Source organism: Protopterus annectens, chromosome 9.part0, assembly GCF_019279795.1.
Source record: "Protopterus annectens isolate FY-2018-M chromosome 9.part0, PAN1.0, whole genome shotgun sequence".
Lineage (NCBI taxonomy): Eukaryota > Metazoa > Chordata > Ceratodontiformes > Protopteridae > Protopterus > Protopterus annectens.
In genome coordinates, this window is record NC_056743.1 from 2722269 (window position 1) to 2748848 (window position 26580).

General features: G+C 39.5%; 1 protein-coding gene across 1 annotated transcript in view; it reads right to left on the reverse strand.

The window, feature by feature from the left end:
- The window catches only part of PPFIA1 (PTPRF interacting protein alpha 1), a 2891353-nt gene that overhangs the window by 2477700 nt on the left and 387073 nt on the right, over positions 1 to 26580 (reverse strand). The window contains exon 4 of the mRNA XM_044082514.1: positions 20726 to 20890. Within this exon, the coding sequence (XP_043938449.1) occupies positions 20726 to 20890 (165 nt within the window). The remainder of the gene's footprint in view (positions 1 to 20725; positions 20891 to 26580) is intronic.

Here is a 26580-nt window from a genome sequence, read left to right on the forward strand (position 1 = left end):
TAAACTGAGAGGCTTTCCCAGGTGAAGGACACGGCAATGACTTTCCAAGCTTGATTGTGGGAAGTCCTTGTGCAGAATTTGTCCAATTGGTAGTTCTGAGGGGAGGCAAACAGGTCTATCTCTGGATTCCCCCATTTGTTTCTCAAAATGTTGAATATCTTTGGTTCCAGTTTTCACTCGTGTGGGTCCATGAGACTTCTCCTTAGGTCGTCTACCAGTGAATTTAGCTTGCCTGGCAGGAACTGAGCTTGTAGGTGCACTTGGTAGCTCAAGGCTGTGTTCCACAGAGCCATGGCTAGTCTGCAGAGAGAGTACAAATGGGTTCTTCCCTGCTTGTTTATGTACCACATAACAGTGGAGTTGTCTATCAATAATTGTCCTGAAAGAATGTGGTTCTTGAAGGCTGTCAGGGAATTCTGTACAATGTACAATGTACATGTACAATTAATGTATAATGAATTAATGTACGACTTGCTAAGCGATACTGAGAAGTATATAACAATTGATACTGAGTCAAAAGGCAACCACGAAATGAAACAATCGCCACCAGGAAGTCAGCCAAAGCTCTTTATTCCAAAACCAAGCAGACAAGGCTGTCACCAGCGAAAAAACATGTAAGCTTAATCCTCTGATAACGGACAGTATGCGTTTTCGTCAGATTCTCGACTTCTTCAGACAATCAGTACATTCAATTAACACAGTATATATAACGTTGACCATCAATTGATTAATTGAAATTATTCTAAAATTTAAAGAGACATTTGAAATTAAAATTAAGAAAGTCATTTCAAAATACCATTTAAAATATTGCACATATGACTGTTTGTAGGATTCATAAAACATATGTATGTAACATTTAAAAAAATTAGGAAATTTTTATATATACTGTTATATATACTGTGTTAATTGAATGTACTGATTGTCTGAAGAAGTCGGGAATCTGACGAAAACGCATACTGTCCGTTATCAGAGGATTAAGGCGTTTACATGTTTTTTCGTGGCTGCTGACAGCCTTGTCTGCTTGGTTTTGGAATAAAGAGCTTTGGCTGACTTCCTGGTGGCGATTGTTTCGTTTCGTGGTTGCCTTTTGACTCAGTTTCCCACTTTTGGTTTTAATATTACAATTGATAACAGCCTTGGACAGGTTAATATTCCAAGTACATGATACTTTATATGAAATGTTGATGTGTTGGCAGTTGTCCAAAGAGTTGTACGACTACTGCCTCATTGAGTGCCCATCAGTTCCGTTGATTAAAGGATTACCGAAAATGCACAAACAGCAGATTCCTCCACCATTACGTCCCATAGTTGCAGGAAATAAATGGATAACAGAGAATTTATCCATTTATTTAGAAACTAAATTAGGACCTTTGGTACGAACCGTTTCAACCTTATTAAAAGATACTGAACAACTGTTAAATGATCTAACGTGCATTGATCTAGATACAGTTTTGACCACACCTTTGCTCTTAGTAACAATGGATGTCAAGAATCTATTTACAGTGATACCAAATGAGCAAGGCATAGAGGCTGTTAGAGAAGTAATGTGTAGGAGTACTGTCATTGATAAGGAAACCCAGTCCCTTATAGGTATCTTTCTGGATTTAGTTCTTAATAACAATGTATTCTCTTTTAACAAGACATTGTATAAACAAGTATGGGGGGTTGCTATGGGCACCCCCTGTGCTAATTCATATGCAAACTTAGTTATGCATAATTGGGAATATCATCATGTTTTCAAAAGTAAATATCGTGATAACATAGTGCTATATAGGCGCTTTGTAGATGATATTCTTGTGTTTTGGAGAGGTGATAGTGATTCCTTAGAGGAATTTCGAACTTATATAGAATCCACCACTGATTACTTGAGATTCACTCTGGAATATTCCTTTAAAGCAATAAATTTTTTGGATGTGACTATTTCTATTAATCCAGATTTTACTATAACAACCAAGATATATAGGAAAGAATATTGGAAGAATGCCATCCTCCAATATAGTAGCATGCACCCAAGGCATATCTTTGCTAATATAGTTAAAAGTCAGTACATGAGAGTCTGTAGACTCTGTAGTAATGAAATCCATAGGAAGCAAGAAATTCTAAATTTAAGGGAGTTATTCTTGATGAGAGGATACCCCACTGAATTAGTGGAAGATATCACCAAAGATATTGTACCCTCCATTAATAGTGGATGTATTCAGAACAGCCATTCTTTTAGCTATAAGTCACATCTGACAGAAATAAAAAGATTAATACAGCTAATGACTCATTGAACTATTCATCACGACGTTTTGAATTTAGGACGTATGTCCCATTTGTTACCAGGTATACCAATGATAACCACAATATTACCCGGATCATCAGTAGGAATTGGCATATCCTGGTAGCTAACCAAGATATAAGAAACGTTGTAGGTAATATTCCTAGTTTTTGCTACAAAAATAGCAAAAACTTAAAAAGGCTTTTGTGCAATGATAGGCACTATCCTGATAAGAATATCTCTAAAATATCAGACAATTTGTTATATCAAGGGACGATACCTTGTAGTAAATGTAATATGTGCAAGCATATTACCAGAGAGACACATTTCTATATTCCAGGATTAAATAAGGATTATCATTTTAGTGCACGAGCTAATTGTAACACATCGAATGTTATATATCTGGCTACATGTGATAAATGCCAGGCTTATTATGTAGGCTTAACCACCAGAGAGTTTAAGAAACGCATTTATAATCATGTGTATGAAATTAAGAAAGCAGTTACAACCAATGCCTTGGCAAAACATATAAAAGAATTTTCAGATCATAGGTTTTATTTCCGTGTCATACAGGTAGTTAGAAGATTGAAATTAGGAGGGGATACCATTCACTTAGAGAATATAGAACTTGAATGGATTCTGAGGTTAAGAGCGCATATACCTCCAGGTTTAAATAGTACAGTTAGCTTGAAGTCTTTATTGGCTTCTAGATAGTTATGTTATTATCATTATTTATGTATGAAGATGCTTTGTTTCTTTTTTGTATATATGATATATATTTTTATAATATTATATAATGAATCTACTATTGTTATGTGTGTATAAATGAAGTAGTATTCAGTAATAAATGCATTTCTTGTTGATTGTATGAAATCTGAGACGTTAGTTATTAGTATTAGGCATGTTTTAATTAATAATACAGTATAAAATATTTGAACGTTATATTTTATGATATTTTTTGATATTTTTGATATTAAGATTGCTTAGGTTAATCAGATATCTAATAACATGCTGTTCTAAACATCTGAATATTTGCAGTTTTTGATATGTTAGCTATTTATACTAGCCTTTGAGCCTATAGTCTATATGACTTCTTTTAAAATGCATTTTAAAGTTGTATTTCTTCAATATGCATTTTTTAAACCTGCATTTTATAATTTTGCATTTTTAAACTTGCATTTTCAAAGTATGCATAAAATGGCTTTGAGTGCAAAGGGTTAAGAACTAGTATATTTTTCATCTAATTGTTTAATTATTAATTATCTGGTTAAATGAAAGAAAAAGCGGGAAATTAAGCAATTGTCTTTTTGCTATTTAAACACCAAGTTTTTCATTGATTATTGTAACCTGAAGAAGCATACAGTCTGTATGCGAAAGCGCTTGTTTCTTAATAAATTATTCAAGATCTGCACATCGTGGTGATTCTTGCTTGTTGTTCCTGGGAATTCTGTACAGCTAACATTTCCTTTTGATTGATATGCAGGTGCATCTGAGTTAGGTTCCATTTGCCCTGAATGCACTGCCCTGCCAAGTGAGCCCCCCATGCATAGTCTGATGCGTCTGTTGTTAGAGTTTGGGTGGCAGTGGGTAAAGTGCATGGGAGTCCCTTGTTGTGGTAGCAGGCCTCTTGCCCACCAAAGGAACTCCTGTCTTTATACAAGGAATGATAGGAATCATTGATTCCAGGTCCTGAGAATGTTGACACCATAGGCTCTTTCAGATACCATTGTAGTTTTCTCATATGCAGTATTGCTTATGGAATTAGTAGAATTCAAGAGGCCATGAACCTAAGGGCTTACAGGATTTTCCTTGCAGATAGCTGGGTCTTTGTGGCCTGTACTTTGACGTAGTCTGTCAAACTTGCTTCTCTGGCGTGAGGTAAGCCATCTGGGAAGTTGTGTTCAAGCTTGCTCCCAGGAATACAATTTGTTGGCAGGGTACTAGATGAGATTTCTTTTAATTTATGGTGTACCCCAGTGAGATTCGAAGCTTCTTTACAAATGCCAGATGATTTAGTAGCATGTCCTGGCTTTCTGTCTGAATTAGACAATCGTCCAGGTATGGGTATATTTGAATATTTCTTGCAAAATGCAATGACTAGAGCTGGGCACTTTGTGAATTCCCTGGGCGCAGTAGATAAGCCAAAGGTAAGTGCAGAGAACTGATAGTGCATGGAGCCTGCTCTGAAGCATAGATATTTCCTGCAAGATTCTCTTATTGGAATGTGCAGGTAAGCTTCCTTTAAGTCTAAGGTTGCAAGCCAGGCATCTTTGCCTAGCATAGGAAGCAGCTGTTGAAGTGTTAGCATTTTGAATTTTGGGATTACCAAAAAGGTGTTTAGAATAGAGAGGTCTAGGACAGGACGCCAGGAGCTGTCTTTTCTGGGTACCAGGAAAAGTCTTGAGTAAAAACCTTGTCCCCTTTCTTCTGCTGGGACAGGGTGAACAGCCCTGATACTTAGAAGTGAGTAAACCTGCTGTTGAGCCTCTGCCCACTGATTTGGGGGTAGGTCTGGCAAACTGACTGGGGTGGTAAGGTGTGGAAGTGAAATCTGTATCCTTGGGGAAACTATATTTAAAACCCATTTGTCATGGGTAATGTCACTGTGACGTTTTTCCTTAAGGGGGTATCTTACTACTTCCAGCTTTGAAAGTGAAAGCCCTAGACTGCTTAGGCCTGTGAGTACCTTGAGACTGCAGCCTAGGTGGTCTGCTATTCCTGGGTTTGGACTGAGAAGGCCTGGAAGAGACAGGACAGGACCAATTCTTAGAATGCCAATGCCTACTAAATCTGGGAGGCTGTACTTGCAAGAAATATTTAACAGTTTGCATAGATTTAGTTTTTTCCTCCACCTTTTTAAGGACGACTTCTGCTTTGTTGCCAAACAGGCAGTCTTGGTTTAAGGGAGCATCCAGTAATTTAGCTTTAACATGATCTGGCAAATTTTGCTCTTTAAGCAAAGCATGCCTTCTAAGAACAGACCCAGTGACAGCAGCCCTACAACATGCTTCTAAAGAGTCAAAACCACATTGCAAAGTATGTTTACCAACTTGTTCAGCAGAATGCATTAAATCCTGTAAATCCTTATTTTCAGCACAGTCAGGAATCAACATCATTTTCTGTTTAAGTAGTCCCATGATATGCTGCTGATACTTTAACATACGAATCTGACAGTTTAAGGCCCTCCTAATGGCCAAAGTAGCAGAAATGTATACCTTCTTACCCATCTGCCCAAGGCTCTGGAATCTCTATCAGAGGGGGTAGGGGGTTTTGGCAGTAGTAGCTTTAATGCCTTTAGGTCCTTGGGAAATAGTCTCTGGGTCCGCAGTAGGATTCTTGAAGAGGAACTTGTGAGAGTCAGGTACTCTGTAATAACTGTCAGGTTTCCTGGGAGCTGGAGGTAAAGTGTCTGGGGCCAGGCTAGATTCCAAGAGGGCATCATCTACAATGTCCAGGACAGGAGGGATAGCTAAAGGCCTGAGTTGAGGGAGGAGTAAGAATTCCCTAAGCCTCTTTTTGGAGTCAGAGTAATCATGGCTTTCCCAGCGGAAATGCTCCCTAAGAGTGTGCAAGGTTTCACCAAAGGAAAAGTCTTCTGGAGGGGAAGCAGAGGGAATGGAATCCTCTGCATCAGAATCCTCATAGGTAAAAAAGGGCAAATACTGATATCAGAATCCTGATCAGAAGAATCAGAAGGAAAATCAGCTCCAGGTCTCTTAGAGGGAGAAGGGTGGCTTCCCTGTTTACAGTAATAAGGTCTTCAGCCATTCTTATTTGTTTTTAAGGCATATGGGCCTGACCATGTGGTTTGGACATCGGTTTTCTAGGTGTGGGTAGAGTTTTAGGCCTTGAAGAAGATGGTGTCAGTTTGAAATGCAAGTCTGCAGGCCTGAATACACCCTCAGAAGCCAGTGCCTGCACAGAGGCTCTGGACCCATCCAAGGTACAGACATCTGCAGGTTCCATAGTCGAAGAAGCATCTCACGGCATACCAGCCTCCAAATGAGTCTCAGTAGAGGCCTGCAAATCTGAAGTAGCGGGTATCAGGGGCTGGGAAAGCACCTCACTGAGTAACGGCGAACTGGCGACTAGCTTAACGGAAGCGTCGGCAGCAGCTTTGGACCTATGCAGTCTGTCTCTGTCTTTATCTTTACGTTTTTTCAGAATGTCGGTAGTCGGATGGCCTACCGAAACCATTTCTGGATAGTTAAACCAAGTACCAAAATAATTTGCTGCAAAAATAAACCGACGACGAATAGTTCATGGGTTGAATAAGGCACAAAACTGACAGTGAGGGGCATCGTGGTCTGGGCCTAAGCAAGGAATGCAATATGAAAGAAAATCTTTATGAGGTATATGCATTAATCAGGTAATACAATTGTTAACTTTTACTGACATCGGTTTAGAGCAAGAAAAAGGATCCCCAAAGGGGTACTTAGGTTTTTTGAAGACTTCGATTCTGAACCTGAAAAACAGATGCGTCCTTCTCCCACAACGGGAGGCTCCCCCTCTAACAAAGCCAAACAAATCTCACCCAGAAAGGAGTAATCTGTACCTACTGCCCAAGAGTTCCCACCTGGGAGTGAACTATCTCATTCTAAGGAGGCTCCCCCTCTAACAAAGCCAAACGAATCTCACCCAGAAAGGAGCAATCCTGTACCTACTGCCCAAGGGTTCCCACCTGGGAGTGAACTACCTCATTTTAAGGAGGCTCCCCCTCTAACAAAGCCAAACGAATCTCACCCAGAAAGGAGCAATCCTGTACCTACTGCCCAAGGGTTCCCACCTGGGAGTGAACTATCTCATTCTAAGGTTAATACCTGAAAACTTTTATCTATATCCAAATATCATTAGTGTGCGCTCTGGGTCTAAAAACATCTCTAGTTCCTATCACATATTCTTAAACTACACTAACTTCTAACTCCAAGGCATAGCTTAAGGAGTAAGTGTGCAAAAATTAAATCTGTTCTTACTCTTGCCCACTCTATTTTATTTTTTTCCAAGGTCCCCTTACTATAGTATCATAGCCCATTACACAATTTTAACCTAAACAAAACAATATTTCAGGCACAAAGAGTCAGCTTCTTATTAAATAATTCTTACCTTAGCCCTCCACTTGTTTAATGAATTACTTAAAATTTGACCTCTATGTAAGCCAGACAATCAAAAAGTACAGTTTTGTACCTACCATAAATGTAGATGTCCGAACTGGATAGCATCTGCAGTCATAACAACTGGGTTGTCCTGTCGTCAGGCAGCCCTTCAGTCGGCCGGATTCCAAAGTCCGGGTCCGGCTTCGGCTGATGTCGCACTTCACCCGACGTCATCTCTGTTGGTCTTCGGGTATAAAGGCATCAGCCGACGCCATTTTCCTCCGTGTTTCTTGCCCCAGATGCCAGTAGCCCTCTTGATGGCTAAAATTTTGGTTAGATGCCAATGTTTCCAAAAGATAGAGGTAAACACAAACATCAGCATGTATGTACATATATACAAACAAATACACCATAAAAGACTCCCCCCCACCAGCTAGCTATTAGGAGGGTAAACACCCTAGGAGTACCACAGAGGGAAGGAGGGAGCTGACTGCAGATGCTATCCAGTTCGGACATCTACATTTATGGTAGGTACAAAACTGTACTATGTCCTTCATGGATGCATCTGCAGTCATAACAACTGGGTAGAATACCATAGCCAACTAGGGGAGGAGGATAAAGGTAAATTATGGTGTGTTTAGGATCCCTTGCAGCACAGCAGTGGCAAACCCTGCTCGGGATCTGGAATATAGAGGCAAATTGTAATGCTTGGCAAATGTATGCACGGAGGTCCAAGTAGCCCAATAATGTCTTTGGTTGCCACTCCTCGTAAGAAGGCTGTGGTAGTGGCTGTTGCCCTTGTAGAATGAGGTCTTATGTTCTGTGGAATTGGTTTTCCATGGAAGGAGTAACAGAATCGTATGCAATTTCCTATCCATTTGGAGATTGTCTGTTTGGAAATAGCTTTTCCTTCCTTCCTGTTGCATAAGCTACAAAAGTTGGTCAGTCTTTCTGCTATTTTTGTTCTGTCCAAGTAGTAGCGTAGCTGTCTATGTACATCCAAGGTATGCAGTATTCTTTCCCTCTGTTTTGTGGGTTGGGAAAGAAGGTAGGTAGGTGGATTGCCTGGTTTAAAGACACTCTGGATACCACCTTAGGCATAAATGTAGGATTAGTCCTCATGGACACTCTATCTTGGTGGAAGATTAGGAAGGGTTGCACCGCCATTAAGGCCTGTAGTTCTGAAACCCTCCTTGCTGAAGTAATTGCCAGTAGGAAAGCAGTTTTCCATGACAGGTGTTGTAGGTCTGCTGTTGCTGCTGGTTCAAAGGGTGATAGTGTCAACTTTTCTAGCACAAAGTTTAAGTCCCAAGCTGGTAATGGTGGCTTCCTTGGAGGTTTTACATTCTTGATTCCTCTGAGAAACTGCCTGAGCAAAGGGTGAAAAACAGGTGGATCAAAGCTGTATTCTGCTGAAATAGCTGATGCATGTATCTTGATGGAGGAGTAGGACAGGCCTGAATGAAGAAGTTTGGCCAGGTACTCCAGAATGTTAGGCATATCTATGTTTGACACATCTTTTCCTCTTTCAGTACTCCAAATGACAAACCTTTTCCATTTTCCAGCATAGTTCCTTCTTGTTGAAGGTCTGCGTGCTTCAAGAATAATGTCTAACTCTTTGGGAAAGCTCTGTGTTAGCTGCTGCTATGTGATGTTCCATGCAGTCAGTTGTAACGTTTTCAGGTTTGGATGCATGATGCTGTAGTTGTTCTGAGTTAACATCAAAGGCATCAGGGGAATTGGCCACATGTTGTTCCGAGACATGCTCCTCAGTAGTGGGTACCAGTGTTGTCTTGGCCAGTTTGGAGCTATCAGGATTATCCTTGGACGTTCTTCCTTGATTTTTAGTAGTACTTTGTGTATCAAGGGAAGAGGTGGGAATGCATATGCTGTTAGGCCTTTCCAGCTGAAGGAGAGCGAATCCACTTTCCATGCTAGTGGGTGGAATGTCCTTGTGCAGAATTTTTTGAGCTGGTGATTGAGAGGCGATGCAAATAGATCTATCTGAGGCATTCCCCATTTCTTTGAGATGGTTTTGAAGATGTCCGGGTGCAGCTTCCATTCGTGGGCATCCGAAGTGGTTCTGCTTAGTATGTCTGCTAGAGTATTTTCTTTTCCCGGTACAAATATTGCCTGTAACTGGATGTTGTAGCTGAGTGCCAGGGTCCACAGCTCCAACGCCATTCTGCATAGGGGGTATGAATGAGTGCCTCCCTGTTTGTTGATGTACCACATGACTGTGGTGTTGTCTGTCCTTATCATCAACTGGCCCTCTTTGAGAAATGGTTTGAACTTTTGGATTGCCAGTTTTACTGCCAGCATTTCTTTTAGGTTGATGTGCAGGTGAAGTTGATCCTGTGTCCAGAGTCCTTGCACGCATTTGTCCAGCATGTGGGCCCCATCCTAGGTCTGAAGCGTCTGTTGTGATGGTCTGGCTTGCTTGACATCTGCGAAAGGGTAGGCCTGGGTTTGACTGGCATGCCTGAGCCCACCATAGGAGCTCCTGTTTTAAGCATGGAATTAGTGGGATTTCTGTTTCCAGGCTGTGTCTGTGTTGGGACCATAAATTCTTTAGGTACCACTGTAGTTTTCTCATATGTAGTCTGGCAAATGGGACCAAGATTATGCATGATGCCATGAAGCCCAAGGCCTGGAGTACTTTCCTTGCTGTTATCTTGTTCCGTTTTGTTAGTGCCAAGAAGTAAAGAGGGAGTTCTTTTTGTTTTTCTGTAGTTAGGAATGCCATTTGTTTCACTGTGTCCAATTAGAAGGTCCTTGTTTGGGATGGTATCAGCCTTGACTTTTGTAAATTGACTGTGTATCCCAGTGCTTGTAGCAAGTAAATGACCCTTTGTAAATCTGTTGTCAGCTTGCTTTTGTTGTCCCCTTGTAAGCAGTCGTCCAGGTATGGGTAAATTTGAATTCCTGTAGTCTGCAATGGGATTACTGATGCCAGGCATTTTGTGAATACTCTGGGCAGTAGATAAGCCAAAGGGCAATGCTGAGAATTGATAGTGCTCTGATCCTGCAAGAAATCTGAGGTATCTTCTGCAGATTGGTCGAATGGGACGTGCAGGTATGCCTCCTTGAGATCTAGAGTTACCAGCCAACACTCCTTGCCCAGCATGGGAAGAAGTTGCTGTAAGGTCAGCATCTTGAATTTTGGGACAATGATGTATGTATTTAAGGTGGACAGGTCGAGAATTGGTCTCCAACTTTTTCCTTTCTTGGAACTAGGACTAGTCTGGAGTAGAACCCCTTTCCTTGCTCTGCTGTTGGCACTTTTCCACAGCTCTCATGTTTGCTAACTCCATTATCTGTTGTAGAGCCTCTGTTTTTTGATTTGGAGGTAGATTTGGCATTCCTCTTTTGACTGGTAAAGTGTGGAAGTGGAACCGGTAGCCTTGATCTATGGTTTGTAGAATCCACTTGTCTTTTGTTATGTAGTGCCAAGTTCTTTGAAAATAAGGTTAACTTTCCGCCTAAAGGAGCTGCTATTTGTTCCCTGGTTTAGGTTAAGTCACTGTGGTTGTGTTGATGTAGTGGCAGAGGTTGTGTCTGTGCCTCTGTTGTTACCTTGCCACTGTCGTCCTCTGTAGGCACCTCCTCTAGATTGGTTTCTGCCTCTGGAACGTCTGTTCCTGCCCCTTTGAGATCTTGTGGAGTCAGGAAAGGACCAATTTTGGCAGGCCAGTTCCTGCTAAACCTTGGGGTTGTACCTGCAAGAAATCTTTAACCGCTTGGACAGATTTTGCCTTTTCTTCCATTTTCTTCATAACCTGCTGGGCAGGTGTACCAAACAAACTTGTCTTATCCATAGGAGCATCTAGCAACTTAGCTTTAACATGATCCGTAAAGCTTGCTCTTTAGCCATGCATGCCTTCTTATCACTGTGCCAGTCATGGCTGATCTAAATGAAGCCTCCAGTGCATCATAGCCACATTTTAAGGAATGGTTACTAACCTGTTGTATGTTATTTACCATTTCTAATACATATTTCTTATCAAGAGATTCATCAGTGGTTAGCTTTTTAGTTAATTGATCAAGCATAAACTCTTGGTATTGTATCATGTGAAACTGACAGTTTAAAGCTCTAGCTGAGAGAGTAGCTGAAGTGTAGACCTTTTTACCCCATCTGTCTAATGACCTTGCTTCCCTTTCAGAAGGAGTAGGGTTTTTAGCTATGGTCGCGGCTACTGCCTTGGGACCCTGGGATATAGTTTCTGGGTCTGCAAGTGGGGCCTTGTAAAGGTGGTGATGAGTATCTGGCACCCTGTAAAATCTGTCTGGTTTGGCAGGGGCTGGGGGTAAAGAATCTGGAGAGGAGCAAACATCATTGAAGCATCATCCACCACAGAGAGAACAGGAGGTATAGCTAAGGGCCTGTGCTGTGGAAGGTGCAGAAAGGTCCTAAGTCTTTTTCTGAAGTCTGAAAAATCCTGTTGCTGCCATTGGAACTGCTCTCGCATGGCATGTAAGGTTTCTCCAAAGGAGAATTCTTCTGGTGGGGAAGCAGCTGGAATGGAATCTTCAGCATCAGAATCTTCAAAATTGGAGAAAGGAGCCTCTGGCTGGTCAGTTATGTCTGATTCATCAGCAGAATCATCAGAGGACACTGGCTCAGGGGGCTCTGCCCTAGGTCTCTTCTCTGGGGGCTGAGAGGCCCTGTCTGGGTGAGGTTGAGATCCTCTGATTAATGAAATTAAATCTTCTGCCAAAGTAAGTATTTGAGAACTAGAAGAGGGCCTGGTAGTGGGGGGTTTAACAGGCACTGTTTTAGTAGTCTTGGCTGCTTTAGGGCCTTAATGGACATGGCTGCTGGAGGCCTAGCTGCACCACGTGCTGGGGTAGAGACATCCAAGGGAATAGTGTCTGATAAATCAGTGGCAACCACCGTAGTGGATAAAATTTCTGAGGCCGATTCAAGAGTGGTAGCAGGGGCCTCAGTTGTAGAGATAGATTCAGCTGTACTTTGAGCAGTTTTCTCGGTTGCTTAACCGTGGTTTCGTCGGTCTTTATCTTTTTGGCAGATTGGGAAGTCGGAGGATCCGACGGCATAATGTACGCAAAATCAGAACCGAAAAACTGTTCTGCAAACTCCGACCGGCCTGTTGAAAGAAGCACAGGCCGAGCAGGCTGCTAGGCTGGGCCTAAACAAGGCAGGCAATGAGTGGAAATCTTTATGAGGTATTTGTTTCCCACAGGTTAAACAATTATTAACTTTTTCTGACATCGGCGAAAGGTTGGGTACTTAGCTTAGAAGTCTTTAGTATTCGTAGAAGTAATCTCTGGATCCGACCGACCGGCACTTGCGAACAGCTTCTGCTTGCAAGAAAGACTGAGGAAAATGGCGGCTGATGCCTTTATACCAAGACCAACAGAGATGACGCCGGGTGAAGTGCGACATCAGGACCCGGACTTTGGAATCCGGCCGACTGAAGGGCTGCCTGACGACAGGACAACCCAGTTGTTATGACTGCAGATGCATCCATGAAGGACATCCATAAACAAAAAACTCGGTTCACTCTACAGAGTTAAAACCTTCCTCACCCCCATAGCTAAAATAGCCATTGCACGCTCACACCTACTATCCACCCTCCTATATGCTTCCCCACTTCTAGAAAACATAAGTAAATCTGAACTTAAACTTACAGCCTGCTATAATCACATTGCCAGGTTTGCTACGGGTTCTCCTTTCAGAACCTACCACTGCATTAACCTCAAACAACTTGGATGGTTGGAATTTCCCAGTCTTGTCAAGTATAACCTGCTAATATTGGCTAATAAAATCCTAAAGAACCCAAATAACACTCCAGCCCTTAGTCACCACATCTTCCCCCATAATAATTCAAGATTGCTCCGCTCATCCAATAAGCTACAAATACAAACAAAAAAAATTAACAACGCGGCTGGCATGGCCCTAATTGCAAATTCTGTAAGTAGAACCTGGAACAAACTTCCAGACGCCATTACCATGCTCTCCTCCCCAGGCCAATTCAAAGCCTCAATCAAACACCTGGAACAAAAATGGATATGCCACTGTAACAAACCTGACTAACTCTAAATAATGCATGTAATTTACTTATTTAATTTGTGTTTTCCTTTTTGTAATCTAATACCACCCTCAAAATTGGAAATTTGTAACACTGATTGAATGTATTTCTGCCTGTATTCCTTTTCTTAACTACAATAATACCTAAAATTTAAATGTTATATATAATCAATGTCTTTTACTCTACTGTTATCATTCTTGTTTTCTGTTGGAGCTTATCTCCCCGGGCTTCCGCTGAAAACGGACTTGGTTCCAGTCGGGCTCACCTGGTCAACAAATGTAAAATAAATAAATAAAAATAAATAAATGTATTGTAACTATGCTGTATGAAGAGATCCCTAAAGTACTTACCCAATTCATGTTTCATTGGACACAACTCCACAGGTTGTAGGTACATGCACTGGTTCTACTGAGCATGAGGGTATCATAGTATTTAACTAATTCATGTTTCTCCAGACACCTGCACATGGATCCACTATTCTTGTTTAGTGGGTTGTTTGAGAATTTGGGGATACCACACAGATTACTTGTTTTTTAACCTAAAAACATTAAGATGATGCTGGGTTCTTGCACCAATGTAAAAAAAAGAGAATTCCAATGAAGAACACCTGTGTTCCAGACAACTGCAAACTGCAGATGCCTGGATGACCTGCACACAACATTGACAAATGCTGTTTCTATATGTTATGCTGTTATTCTGGATTAGGTCTTCAGTTTATTAATTTTACACCACACAACATTGACAAATGCTGTTTCTGTATGTTGTGCTGTTATTCTGGATTAGGTCTTCAGTTTTTTAATTTTATACCACACAACATTCACAAATGCTCTTTCTGTATGTTATGCTGTTATTCTGGATTAGGTCTTCAGTTTATTAATTTTATACCACACAACATTGACAAACGCTGTTTCTGTATGTTATGCTGTTATTCTGGATTAGGTCTTCAGTTTATTAATTTTATACCACACAACATTAAAAAATTCTGTTTCTGTATGTTATGCTGTTATTCTAGATTAGGTCTTCAGTTTATTAATTTTATACCACACAACATTCACAAATGCTCTTTCTGTATGTTATACTGTTATTCTGGATTAGGTCTTCAGTTTACTAATTTTACACCACACAACATTGACAAATGCTGTTTCTGTAGGTTATGCTGTTATTCTGGATTAGGTCTTCAGTTTTTTAATTTTATACCACACAACATTCACAAATGCTGTTTCTGTATGTTGTGCTGTTATTGTGGATTAGGTCTTCAGTTTATTAATTTTATACCACACAACATTCACAAACGCTCTTTCTGTATGTTATGCTGTTATTCTGGATTTGGTCTTCAGTTTATTAATTTTATACCACACAACATTGACAAATGCTGTTTCTGTATGTTATGCTGTTATTCTGGATTAGATCTTCAGTTTATGAATTTTAAACCACACAACATTGACAAATGCTGTTTCTGTATGTTATGCTGTTATTCTAGATTAGGTCTTCAGTTTATTAATTTTAAACCACACAACATTCACAAATGCTCTTTCTGTATGTTATGCTGTTATTCTGGATTAGGTCTTCAGTTTATTAATTTTACACCACACAACATTGACAAATGCTGTTGCTGTATGTTGTGCTATTATTCTGGATTAGGTCTTCGGTTTTTTAATTTTATACCACACAACATTCACAAATGCTGTTTCTGTATGTTGTGCTGTTATTCTGGATTAGGTCTTCAGTTTATTAATTTTATACCACACAACATTCACAAATGCTGTTTCTATATGTTATGCTGTTATTCTGGATTAGGTCTTCAGTTTTTTTTAATTTTATACCACACAACATTGACAAATGCTGTTTCTGTACGTTGTGCTGTTATTCTGGATTAGGTCTTCAGTTTATTAATTTTATACCACACAACATTCACAAATGTTGTTCTGTATGTTATGCTGTTATTCTAGAGTAGGTCTTCAGTTTATTAATTTTATACCACACAACATTCACAAATGCTGTTTCTGTACGTTGTGCTGTTATTCTGGATTAGGTCTTCAGTTTATTAATTTTATACCACACAACACTGACAAATGCTCTTTCTATATGTCATGTTGTTATTCTGGATTAGGTCTTCAGTTTATTAATTTTATACCACACAACATTGACAATGCTGTTTCTGTATGTTATGCTGTTATTCTGGATTAGGTCTTCAGTTTATTAATTTTACACCACACAACATTGACAAATGCTGTTTCTGTATGTTGTGCTGTTATTCTGGATTAGGTCTTCAGTTTATTAATTTTACACCACACAACATTGACAAATGCTGTTTCTGTATGTTGTGCGGTTATTCTGGATTAGGTCTTCGTTTTTTTAATTTTATACCACACAACATTCACAAATGCTGTTTCTGTATGTTGTGCTGTTATTCTGGATTAGGTCTTCAGTTTATTAATTTTATACCACACAACATTCACAAATGCTGTTATTGTATGTTATGCTGTTATTCTGGATTAGGTCTTCAGTTTATTAATTTTATACCACACAACATTCACAAATGTTGTTCTGTATGTTATGCTGTTATTCTGGAGTAGGTCTTCAGTTTATTCATTTTATACCACACAACATTCACAAATGCTGTTTCTGTACATTGTGCTGTTATTCTGGATTAGGTCTTCAGTTTATTAATTTTATACCACACAACACTGACAAATGCTCTTTCTGTATGTCATGTTGTTATTCTGGATTAGGTCTTCAGTTTATTAATTTTATACCACACAACATTGACAATGCTGTTTCTGTATGTTATGCTGTTATTCTGGATTAGGTCTTCAGTTTATTAATTTTATACCACACAACATTCACAAACGCTCTTTCTGTAGGTTATGCTGTTATTCTGGAGTAGGTCTTCAGTTTATTAATTTTATACCACACAACATTCACAAATGCTGTTTCTGTAGGTTATGCTGTTATTCTGGAGTAGATCTTCAGTTTATTAATTTTATACCACACAACATTCACAAATGCTGTTTCTGTACGTTGTGCTGTTATTCTGGATTAGGTCTTCAGTTTATTAATTTTATACCACACAACATTCACAAATGCTGTTTCTGTACGTTGTGCTGTTATTCTGGATTAGGTCTTCAGTTTATTAATTTTATACCACACAACATTCACACATGCTGTTTCTGTAGGTTATGCTGTTATTCTGGATTAGGTCTTCAGTTTATTAATTTTATACCACACAACATTCAAAAATGCTGTTTCTGTAGGTTATGCTGTTATTCTGGATTAGGTCTTCAGTTTATTAATTTTATACCACACAACATTGACAATGCTGTTTCTGTATGTCATGTTATTCTGGATTAGGTCTTCAGTTTATTAATTTTATACCACACAACATTGACAAATACTGTTTCTGTATGTTATGCTGTTATTCTGGATTAGGTCTTCAGTTTATTAATTTTATACCACACAACATTCACAAACGCTTTTTCTGTATGTTATGCTGTTATTCTGGATTAGGTCTTCAGTTTATTAATTTTATACCACACAACATTCACAAATGCTGTTTCTATATGTTATGCTGTTATTCTGGATTAGGTCTTCAGTTTTTTTAATTTTATACCGCACAACATTGACAAATGCTGTTTCTGTACGTTGTGCTGTTATTCTGGATTAGGTCTTCAGTTTATTAATTTTATACCACACAACATTCACAAATGTTGTTCTGTATGTTATGCTGTTATTCTGGAGTAGGTCTTCAGTTTATTAATTTTATACCACACAACATTCACAAATGCTGTTTCTGTACGTTGTGCTGTTATTCTGGATTAGGTCTTCAGTTTATTAATTTTATACCACACAACACTGACAAATGCTCTTTCTGTATGTCATGTTGTTATTCTGGATTAGGTCTTCAGTTTATTAATTTTACACCACACAACATTGACAAATACTGTTTCTGTATGTTATGCTGTTATTCTGGATTAGGTCTTCAGTTTATTAATTTTATACCACACAACATTCACAAACGCTCTTTCTGTATGTTATGCTGTTATTCTGGATTAAGTCTTCAGTTTATTAATTTTATACCACACAACATTGACAAATGCTGTTTCTGTATGTTATGCTGTTATTCTGGATTAAGTCTTCAGTTTATTAATTTTATACTACTCTCTATAGTGAATGTTCACGTCTCTCATATTCTCTCCCAACCCTCCAACTCTCTGCAGAGTTAAACATGAACTATAGATTTAGTTAACAGCCTAGCCCTTTCAGTATCCAATTCTGCACTCCTCTCACACACCTACAGAAGGTTATTCAGACTAGATATCTGATGCCCTTACAGCAGCATGCATTTTTCAGTCCATAGACTATGCAGCATGAATTGCTTTCCTTGGATTTCAAATGCTACGGAAGGACACTGGTTTACAATAACAGGTTAGTACATAGTTATGTACACAACACACAGGTATATGAACAATGTCAGCGATGGTCAGAATATTGGTAACGAAGAATGGGGTGGTGGGGGTCACTTTAATCCTCTTTTATGCACACAGTGTACCTAACCTGCACTACTACTGACCACAGCAGGCAATGTGTGGAAGAAAAACTAGCCTCAACAGCATATTGGACACAATGTTTGCAGATATCAATAAAATGTTGTTATGACAATGTTTTTTCTGAACAGTCTGTCATCGCTGCATAAAAATGAAATGGATCAATATTAAGGAGGTCAGATTTGGAATAAGCTAGGAATCAGTTCCACATGAGGGCCATGGATTTACTGTGTACATCTGCACTCAGGTATCACACATCAAAGGCACCACAAATGTGGTTAAATTCCACTAATGTGGCTACCATGCAAGGGATAGAATCATTAAAATGAAGAACTGAAAGAACAGGGTAGTGGTTATGAAAAGGCCGCAGCAGACATTACAGTGTGCAGCAAAATGCTCATGAGCAAAGCCCACAACTTATATTAAGATCAGACCCTCAGAACAGATGTCTTACATAATCATAACAAATACCTGAAGGCATCCTGAACTCATTCAAGTTTTCAAAGGCAGTATAAGCTGCATTGTTACAGGGGACTACAATGAAAGAATGTTACATTCAAAACAGCATCAGAGCTATGGAACCAAGAGATGAGCGCTGAAGCTCTAGAACAGAGTTCTACTAAACAAAACAGCATCAGAGCTATGGAATAAGGAGATGAGCGCTGAAGCTCTAGAACAGAGTTCTGTTAAACAAAACAGCATCAGAGCTATGGAATAAGGAGATGAGCGCTGAAGCTCTAGAACAGAGTTCTGCTAAACAAAACAGCATCAGAGCTATGGAATAAGGAGATGAGCGCTGAAGCTCTTGAACAGAGTTCTGCTAAACAAAACAGCATCAGAGCTATGTAACCACGAGATGAGCGCTGAAGCTCTAGAACAGAGTTCTGCTAAACAAAACAGCATCAGAGCTATGGAACCACGAGATGTGCGCTGAAGCTCTAGAACATAGTTCTGCTAAACAAAACAGCATCAGAGCTATGGAATAAGGAGATGAGCGCTGAAGCTCTAGAACAGAGTTCTGCTAAACAAAACAGCATCCTAACTCAGTGAGAAAAACGAGCTGTGCTCCTACATCTTGTTCAGTGCAACTTGTGTGTTGTTCTAATAATTGACTGCTAGATGATTACCTCCATCTTTATGTATCTGTAATTTAGTTTAGGTTCCCCTAGCTATGCCAGAAGCACTTTTAAGTGAGCTAATGGCTCCCTACTGAAATGCTGGCACTCAAAATGCCAAGTGTCAAAAACAGGAAAAAGAAAAAAAATGCAGGACAAGAGTCACTATCAAACATCGCTCTTCCCATAAAAACTTCTTTGCAGGGGACAAGCTCTCATATGTACTGAAACATAGATAGCAACTCTGAAACTGCCATACTTCAAAGAAAAGGAAATATTCAGAGAAATGGCTGACTCAGACTTCGTATATGCAAGTCTGCTTCATTGGCCATTCAGTCCTAGCATTACAAGTATCATTACGGAACTCACTACAGCGGGTTCACACATTTGAAATGGTTACTGCATCAAACACTTGAAACGCTTGCCTGGCTTAGAGTTTGGGATAAATATGCTAAATGGAACTGACATGGAGCTTGTTTACAATGGAATTGACATGGAGCTCGTTTACATTCTGGAGTTGCATCCACTGAAACATTAATGAGTTCAGAGACATACAACTGCTACACACCAAGCAGCTGAGTAAAGTGAAGTATGGACGCTTCACACTACACAGCTGGGAAGGGTGTCACAGAGTTAACGGACGCAAGGACACTGCACATTCAGCAGCTGGTAAGGATGTCACAGAGTTAAGGGACGTAAGGACGCTGCACACTACACAGCTGGGAAGGATGTCACAGAGTTAAGGGGACGCAAGGACGCTGCACATTCGTCAGCTGGTAAGGATGTCACAGAGTTAAGGGACGTAAGGACACTGCCCACTACGCAGCTGGGAAGGATGTCACAGTTTTAAGGGACGTAAGGATGCTGGGCACTCAGCAACTGGTAGGGATGTTGCAAATTAAGGGACAAAAGGACCCTGCACACTAAACAGTCTGTAAGGAAGCAGCTGGTAGGATGCAACAGAGTTAAGTGACATAATACTCCCCCACACATACATGCAAGGGACACCATTCCTGACTTGGGTGGTCACACCCACATTCTCCCATAACAGGGACTCCTATTCTAGAACCTTCCCTGCCCAATGGCTAAGATCAGGTCACATTTTAAGCAGCATGGATGACCGGCCAGGGACCACCATCATCCCCCAGGATGGGTGTATCTATTCTCTATGCATCTGCCATGAGGTGCCCAAGCTGCTTTTCAAACATGAATATCCTGGGCTGTAGTCAGAGCTCTCTTTCTCTATTTCACCAGCACAGGCTGTACTATAAATAAGTTCAGGAAGGTAAAGAAATGCAAACGTTTGCCTGTGGCATGTAGTTCAGCTGAATTCCATGTTCCAACCAATAGCAACAGCAGACTGTATTCATAAAATTAATATGCATTCTCTGTTTTGCAAGTGCGTCCCTCTTGGGTGTAATGTAGCTAAAATATTTCTTACTCAGCTTGTCAATGAGGTAGCATTCTTTTCATATCAGTCTCCGAACCATTTTCTTCACATTCACTTACATTGACTTTGAAGGCAAGCACTTGTATAATATCATCCTTACCTCCCAACTAAACTAGAGAAAATACAGTGTAGCAGAAGGGAAATACAAGAGCACAAAGCAGAACAAAAACCTTAAAAATAATATTAAATCACAGCTCATAAGTACAATACCTTTTCATCCAGGGCTTTATGATGTTCAAATAAAGATTTTAGTGCTTTAAGGACTTCTACTTCACTGGATACACCCGCTGGAGATTGTGCTTGTCTCTTAACAACCGTCATTCTAAGTGATCGCTCATGCCTGGAGACAAGACATTCTAAGTGTTCTAATAATAGCTGCAAGAGAAAGAAAAATCAGCCTTAAAAAGTGGTTAAAGCTCGTGTTTTTTTTATTATTATTATTATTATTCTCATGTCTTAAAGGAAAAAAAAAAAAAAACAGCCTTGACAGAACTCGTGTTCAGGCTTCAAAAAGGATGGAAGGAAGGATTAACGTTTATTTAGTACCAAGCTCTTCAGCAGAAAACAGTCACTTAAATGTTTATGTAAATGTTTTCATGTCTCTTGTTAGTAATATAAACTGTACTCAGACCGTTAACAGCATCACTGTCTTACGCCCGACAACTGCTCTGCTTCCTTCCCACTGACAACTGATGTCACTAGTGGCAGTTCCAAGGTTAACATCCCAGAGACATAGGCTGCCAATATGAAGGGAACTTCTCTCACGGGTGGGAAGGTAGCCTCACATCAAGGTTTTTCATCAGAGGATTCAAGAATCTGTCTCTGAAGTCAGTTATCATAGAGTCTATTTGCAAAGCAGCAGTTAAAAAAATTCCAACTATTTCAAGCACTGATCACTCATGTTAAGTATGTTCTAGACAAACCAGTCCAGCAGTCTGAGGTGGTACAAACCACAGCTTACTCCACAGTAGCATCCTACTTTAAGGACTTAATTTGTGTTGTCTGACTTGGCAGAGGAATAAATATCAAGGAACACTGTCCTCTTTTCACAGGAAAGACTAATTTACTAATTTGGCTACTCTCTGAAGTACTGGGGGGGGGTGTTAGTACATGACAATACCATGCCTTCATGTCACCACACCACTCTTGTGGAGATGCTCCATGTGGTAAAATGCGAAAGAACACTCAAATGTGGTGAGGGAGTGAAGAATGCTAGGCATGTTATCTGTCACTGGGAGGCATTAAGATAATATGGAGCAAAAAATCAAGCCTCTCATGAATGGCAGCAGCACAATGAGGTGAGGTGAGGTGAGGTGATCAGAAAGCATGCCCCTGTGAAAGGAGAGGGACCCGTCTTATGCAATAACACAGGCTATTAAGTCCAAGAGGAGCATCAGTGAAGCATGTAAGCTAGGTGACATGTCAAAATATAAATTCTTAATATTGTGCAATACCTTTATACTTGGGTAAACATAACGTTAGCTCTCCATCTGTTGGTGCACTTCCTGAGTTAGAGGACATGGTTCTGGTCACTAAGACCGACCAGCATCCTTCTGACCCCTTGTTCTCTTCTCCCTTTAGGCAAAGACACTGCAGAAAGTAGTAGCCTCACAAATAACTCAGAGTCACATGATCTACATTCTAGTCAGCAGCATGGCTTCAAAAAAGGCTACAGCAACACCAATAGCTTTTATGTTGCCGTGGATACATAACAGTCTTCATACAGTTTTCAGATATCGTAGACTGTGAAAACCAAACCCTAATGGTCTACGAAATGTCAGTACATGGTCTTTACACTACAGTATTTTATAGTTTAAGGATGACCTCAGCACTTTCAGTTCATTAATGACAAATAGCAGTATCCATTGCACTTAATATCTTCAGGAGCTCCCCACAGGCTATAACTAAATGATCCACCAGAATTGTAACTAAAGAAGCCAAGGTTCACAATTCCTTGAAGTTCAGCTCCTAGTGTACAACAAATTCTGGTACAACAAAAAATCTGTCTACATAAAAATCTTCCTTAAATCAACTGTTCCTTTCAAGCTTTCACCAAACATGTTACATGCAATCAAACCCATCATCTCTAACACCACTAACAGTACTAGAGCACATTTCTCCCACACACAAAACCCCATCCACTCGGTTTCTCTACACAAGATTGCTGATGGCCACATTACTACTGCAAAGCTTTAGTTACTTATTAATCTTTAACATTTCATAGATATTTAACATATTACTGGTGCTACTGGACTTTGATATTAAAGACATTTAGGTAGTACATGCCATTGATACTATTTCTACGACATTCAATCATTTTAGAAATGATGTATGTAAATATGGGGGATTTATAACAAAGAGCAATGATAAAGAAAGAACAGGGTACATTCATCGTGGTTTATGATGTTTTATAGTTAACAGATGTTTAAATGTAGGTTGTTGTTATTCATTTTTATGAATTTTACGCATTTCTATTTGGTTTTATTTGGATTCAATTTCAACGAATTGCTAGAAGACACTGTGATAACTAAGGTCAGAGCATTTATAAAAAGTTCTGCAATCAATTGCCACCAAGGTATTTTGATTAAGCTGATTAATTACACTAATTGTCAATGAACTGCCCTATTTAAAGGGAGTTCAACATCCTGCTGTTGTATCTTGAAAAAGCCTGGGATTTACACAGGCGAAAGCGCTTGATGAATTTGTTTCTGTTCACCTTATTGTGTTGTTTGTCTTAAAATAAAAGTGATTTTATTACATCGAAGAGTCTTGGAAGAGTTCATTGGGCATCGAAGTGCTGTTTGCGTTTTATTGTGGTTTTGTGGGACCTAGTTCGTGTTTTTGCTGTTTTACTTATTAATCTTTGTTGACTGGGATAGATACCTTTTTTCAGCATAGGCCCAAGTAGAAAAGCTCCAATATTCACGTACATAGACGACATACAGAATATTATCTCTTGGGTCATTCTGTGCTGTGCAGTGATGGGTTTAATGAGATGAGTATGTGGTGAACCTTGCTATTTTATCATATCCTGCATCAAGCTTGAACTTGAGGGTATTGCTGAGATTAGTGTAGATACGTGAGGCATACAATATAGATGGGAATAGGTTACTCTGTTGCAATGGATTTTCTTGTGGATATTGTAAGATATCATTGTGCTCTATTATACAGGGAACCTATTTTTTTGTGTGTATTTTTGATAGTTTGGAGAATATGTTGGTCGCATTTGAGTTTGCAATCTAGGAGTACTCCAAGTAATTTGGATTCTTGTAAGTTTCAATTTTTGTATTAGATGGGACAATATGGAAGTTGTACTTCTGAATATTAAACTGTTTTGGTTAAAAGAGCATTCGTTTAGTCTTTTTTTTTTTTTTTTGCATTTAAGAGTAGGTTTGCAGTGCCTAGCCAGAATTCGACAGATGAGGAATACTCTCTCTGATTTCCTGGGGGATATGTAATTCGGGCAGATGAGGATTGCATCATCTACATATGGAACTATACTTGCTTTTTTGCAACAGTATGGAGTTTATTTACAAATATATTAAATAGAAGTGGGCCCAGTACTGATCCTCGTGGGACCCCAACTGTGACAGGAAGGAAAGAGGAGAATTTTTGTTTCCATTTTACTGATTGCTGACGACTTGTGAACAAGTTATGAAACCAGGTGAGGGACGATTAAGTTAGACCTCGGGAGAAGAGCTCTCTCAGAAGTTTTTGATGAGAAACTGTCAAAGGCCTTTGGCATAAGAGTGCTGATTCTAGGTCATCTTTACCTCTACTGTGGTTGATAGCACTGGTAAAGCTAAGAGGAGTAACTGTAAAAACTAAGACCAAAGCCACGTTAAGTCACTACAGACAAAAGATTACTTTGGTTTAGATATTTGCGGAGCTGGGAGTGGATATATTTTTCTAATATTTTTGATACTGGTGGTAGTATAGCTATGGGTGTGTAGCTGGGTGGGTCAGGTGAATTTCCACCTTTGTGGAGTGGAATTATGAAAGATTTCTTCCAGATGGCTGGGGCATAGTTTTCTGTGATGGATCAGTTATAGTTTGTATAGAAATAGGGAAGGGTAGAGCTTCAGAAATTAGTTTTAGGTGGTCTGCTGCTAAGATTGTTGGTTTGAGTTTCTGTAGGTATTGCTTTTATGGTGTTAGATTGGACTGCTTGGAAAGAGAATGATATGGTACTGTTATTAGATGAGGCTGGGGTAGTGAATGTGGTGGGAGAGCTTGTTTAAGAGAAAGTACTGAGTTTATACAGTGGGTGTTGAACTGGTTGGCTATATGGACTGGGTTGTTACTGGTTGCTGATGTGGAAGTAGTCATTTGTCTGGGCACAGTGGTTTGTTTATTGAGGATCAAACAGCTTGGGATTGATTTGATGTGTTGAGTGAAGGTGGAGAAGTAGGATATTTTGTTGTTTAACTGCTTTGCAACATTTCTCAAGTATCTAAATTGCTGGTAGTTGGACTGGGTTTTGTTTATGGACCACATTTTCCATGCTTTGTCTGTTTGAAGACGACTGCAAGTTTTGACATGACTCTTGGTTCTGAGTGGTGCGTGGCTATTGAAGATGTTTAGGAAAGGATTACTGAAATGGATTAGACCACCATCTAGTGGCATGGTCTTTGGGAGATTCCAAATGCACAGCTTTATTGTGGAGAAGAAGTCACTTGAATTCAAATATTTTATATTTCACACCTGTTGGTAAGCTGCCTGTTTGCATATGTTGGGATAGTTTCTGACAGCATAATTTGGTAGACAGTCATCAATCCTGTCAGCAATGCAGCCAGAGGAATTTATGTTAATCGGTTTGTTTGCATGAATCAAGTACAAGACGGATTCCTTGTTTGTGTGTATGTATCTAGGTTGTATCTTTTATTATTTATGAGAAACCGAGTAAGTCATTGATGGAGTGTTTATGTCCTTAGGGTTCCAGTTTACGTTAAGGTCAACTATCATAATGGTTTCATGGGGTACATTGTTATATAGCCAATGCAGAAGTTGTTCTGCTGTGTTACTATTTTCTCCTGGGGGGATGTAAAGCGGTGATGCAGATTGCTTTTCTGTTAAGTTTGAGATGTGCTATGATGTATTCTGCATTGTCAAATATAGGCAGAGGGTGTGAATAAAGGGTAGGTTTTAGGGAGTTTTTTAATATAATTGCTACTCCTCCACCTCGTTTGTTCTCTCAAGTCTGAAAATGTTACATCCTGGTGGTAACATTTCATTGTCTTTTATGAGACGTTTTCACCAGGTTTCTGTGACTACAGCTATATCAGGGTTATAAAATGCTAGGCGTGCTTGGAATTCTTGGAGTCTGTTGCAAATGCTTCAAACATGTTGAAAACACCTCAGCACAATCAACTACAAATGCAACTCCAAGTTGGACTTTCCCGGTAAAAAACTGTTAAATAAATAATATTCCCTCTCTCGCTAACCTGAGAACAAGTCAAACCAAACAAATAACATATGGTACAGTATTAGGCCTGTTTTAATAGTAACTCTCAAGCACCAGAAACTACAGTTATTCAGCATCTACCAATCCCCATGGGTGCGGTTAACGGAGTTTACTCTACATGCAGATGAGATAGTCTTTACATTAGCTCAGAAATCCCCACAACTGGCAGCCTTTACTATGCAACACAGCTTCTCTTACATCTACTACTGGCTCTGTAACAGCAAACATATTACCACTAATAAATCTACTGTACTGCTATTTGATAACTACCTAAAAGATTGGGTAATATCACTATGCTGACATCTTGGCCCATTATAGTACCTTGCAAAATTTACTGAAGAATAAAAACATGCTGGCTTTCTTCTACATAGCACCCTTTCTTTGGAAATGCCCACTGAATCAACCCCCATAACGTAGAGCGATATACAGCATACATAAGCTACTTAGAGTCGAAGCCTGCACTTTTATAGGCATTAATGCACTTATAACAAGAGTGGAATACACTTTTCTTTTCACAGCCCCACTGTCATATAAATGGCAATTTACTCCAAACCACAAAAAATAAAACGTTATTAGTCATGGTCAACGTGCATCAGTCTAC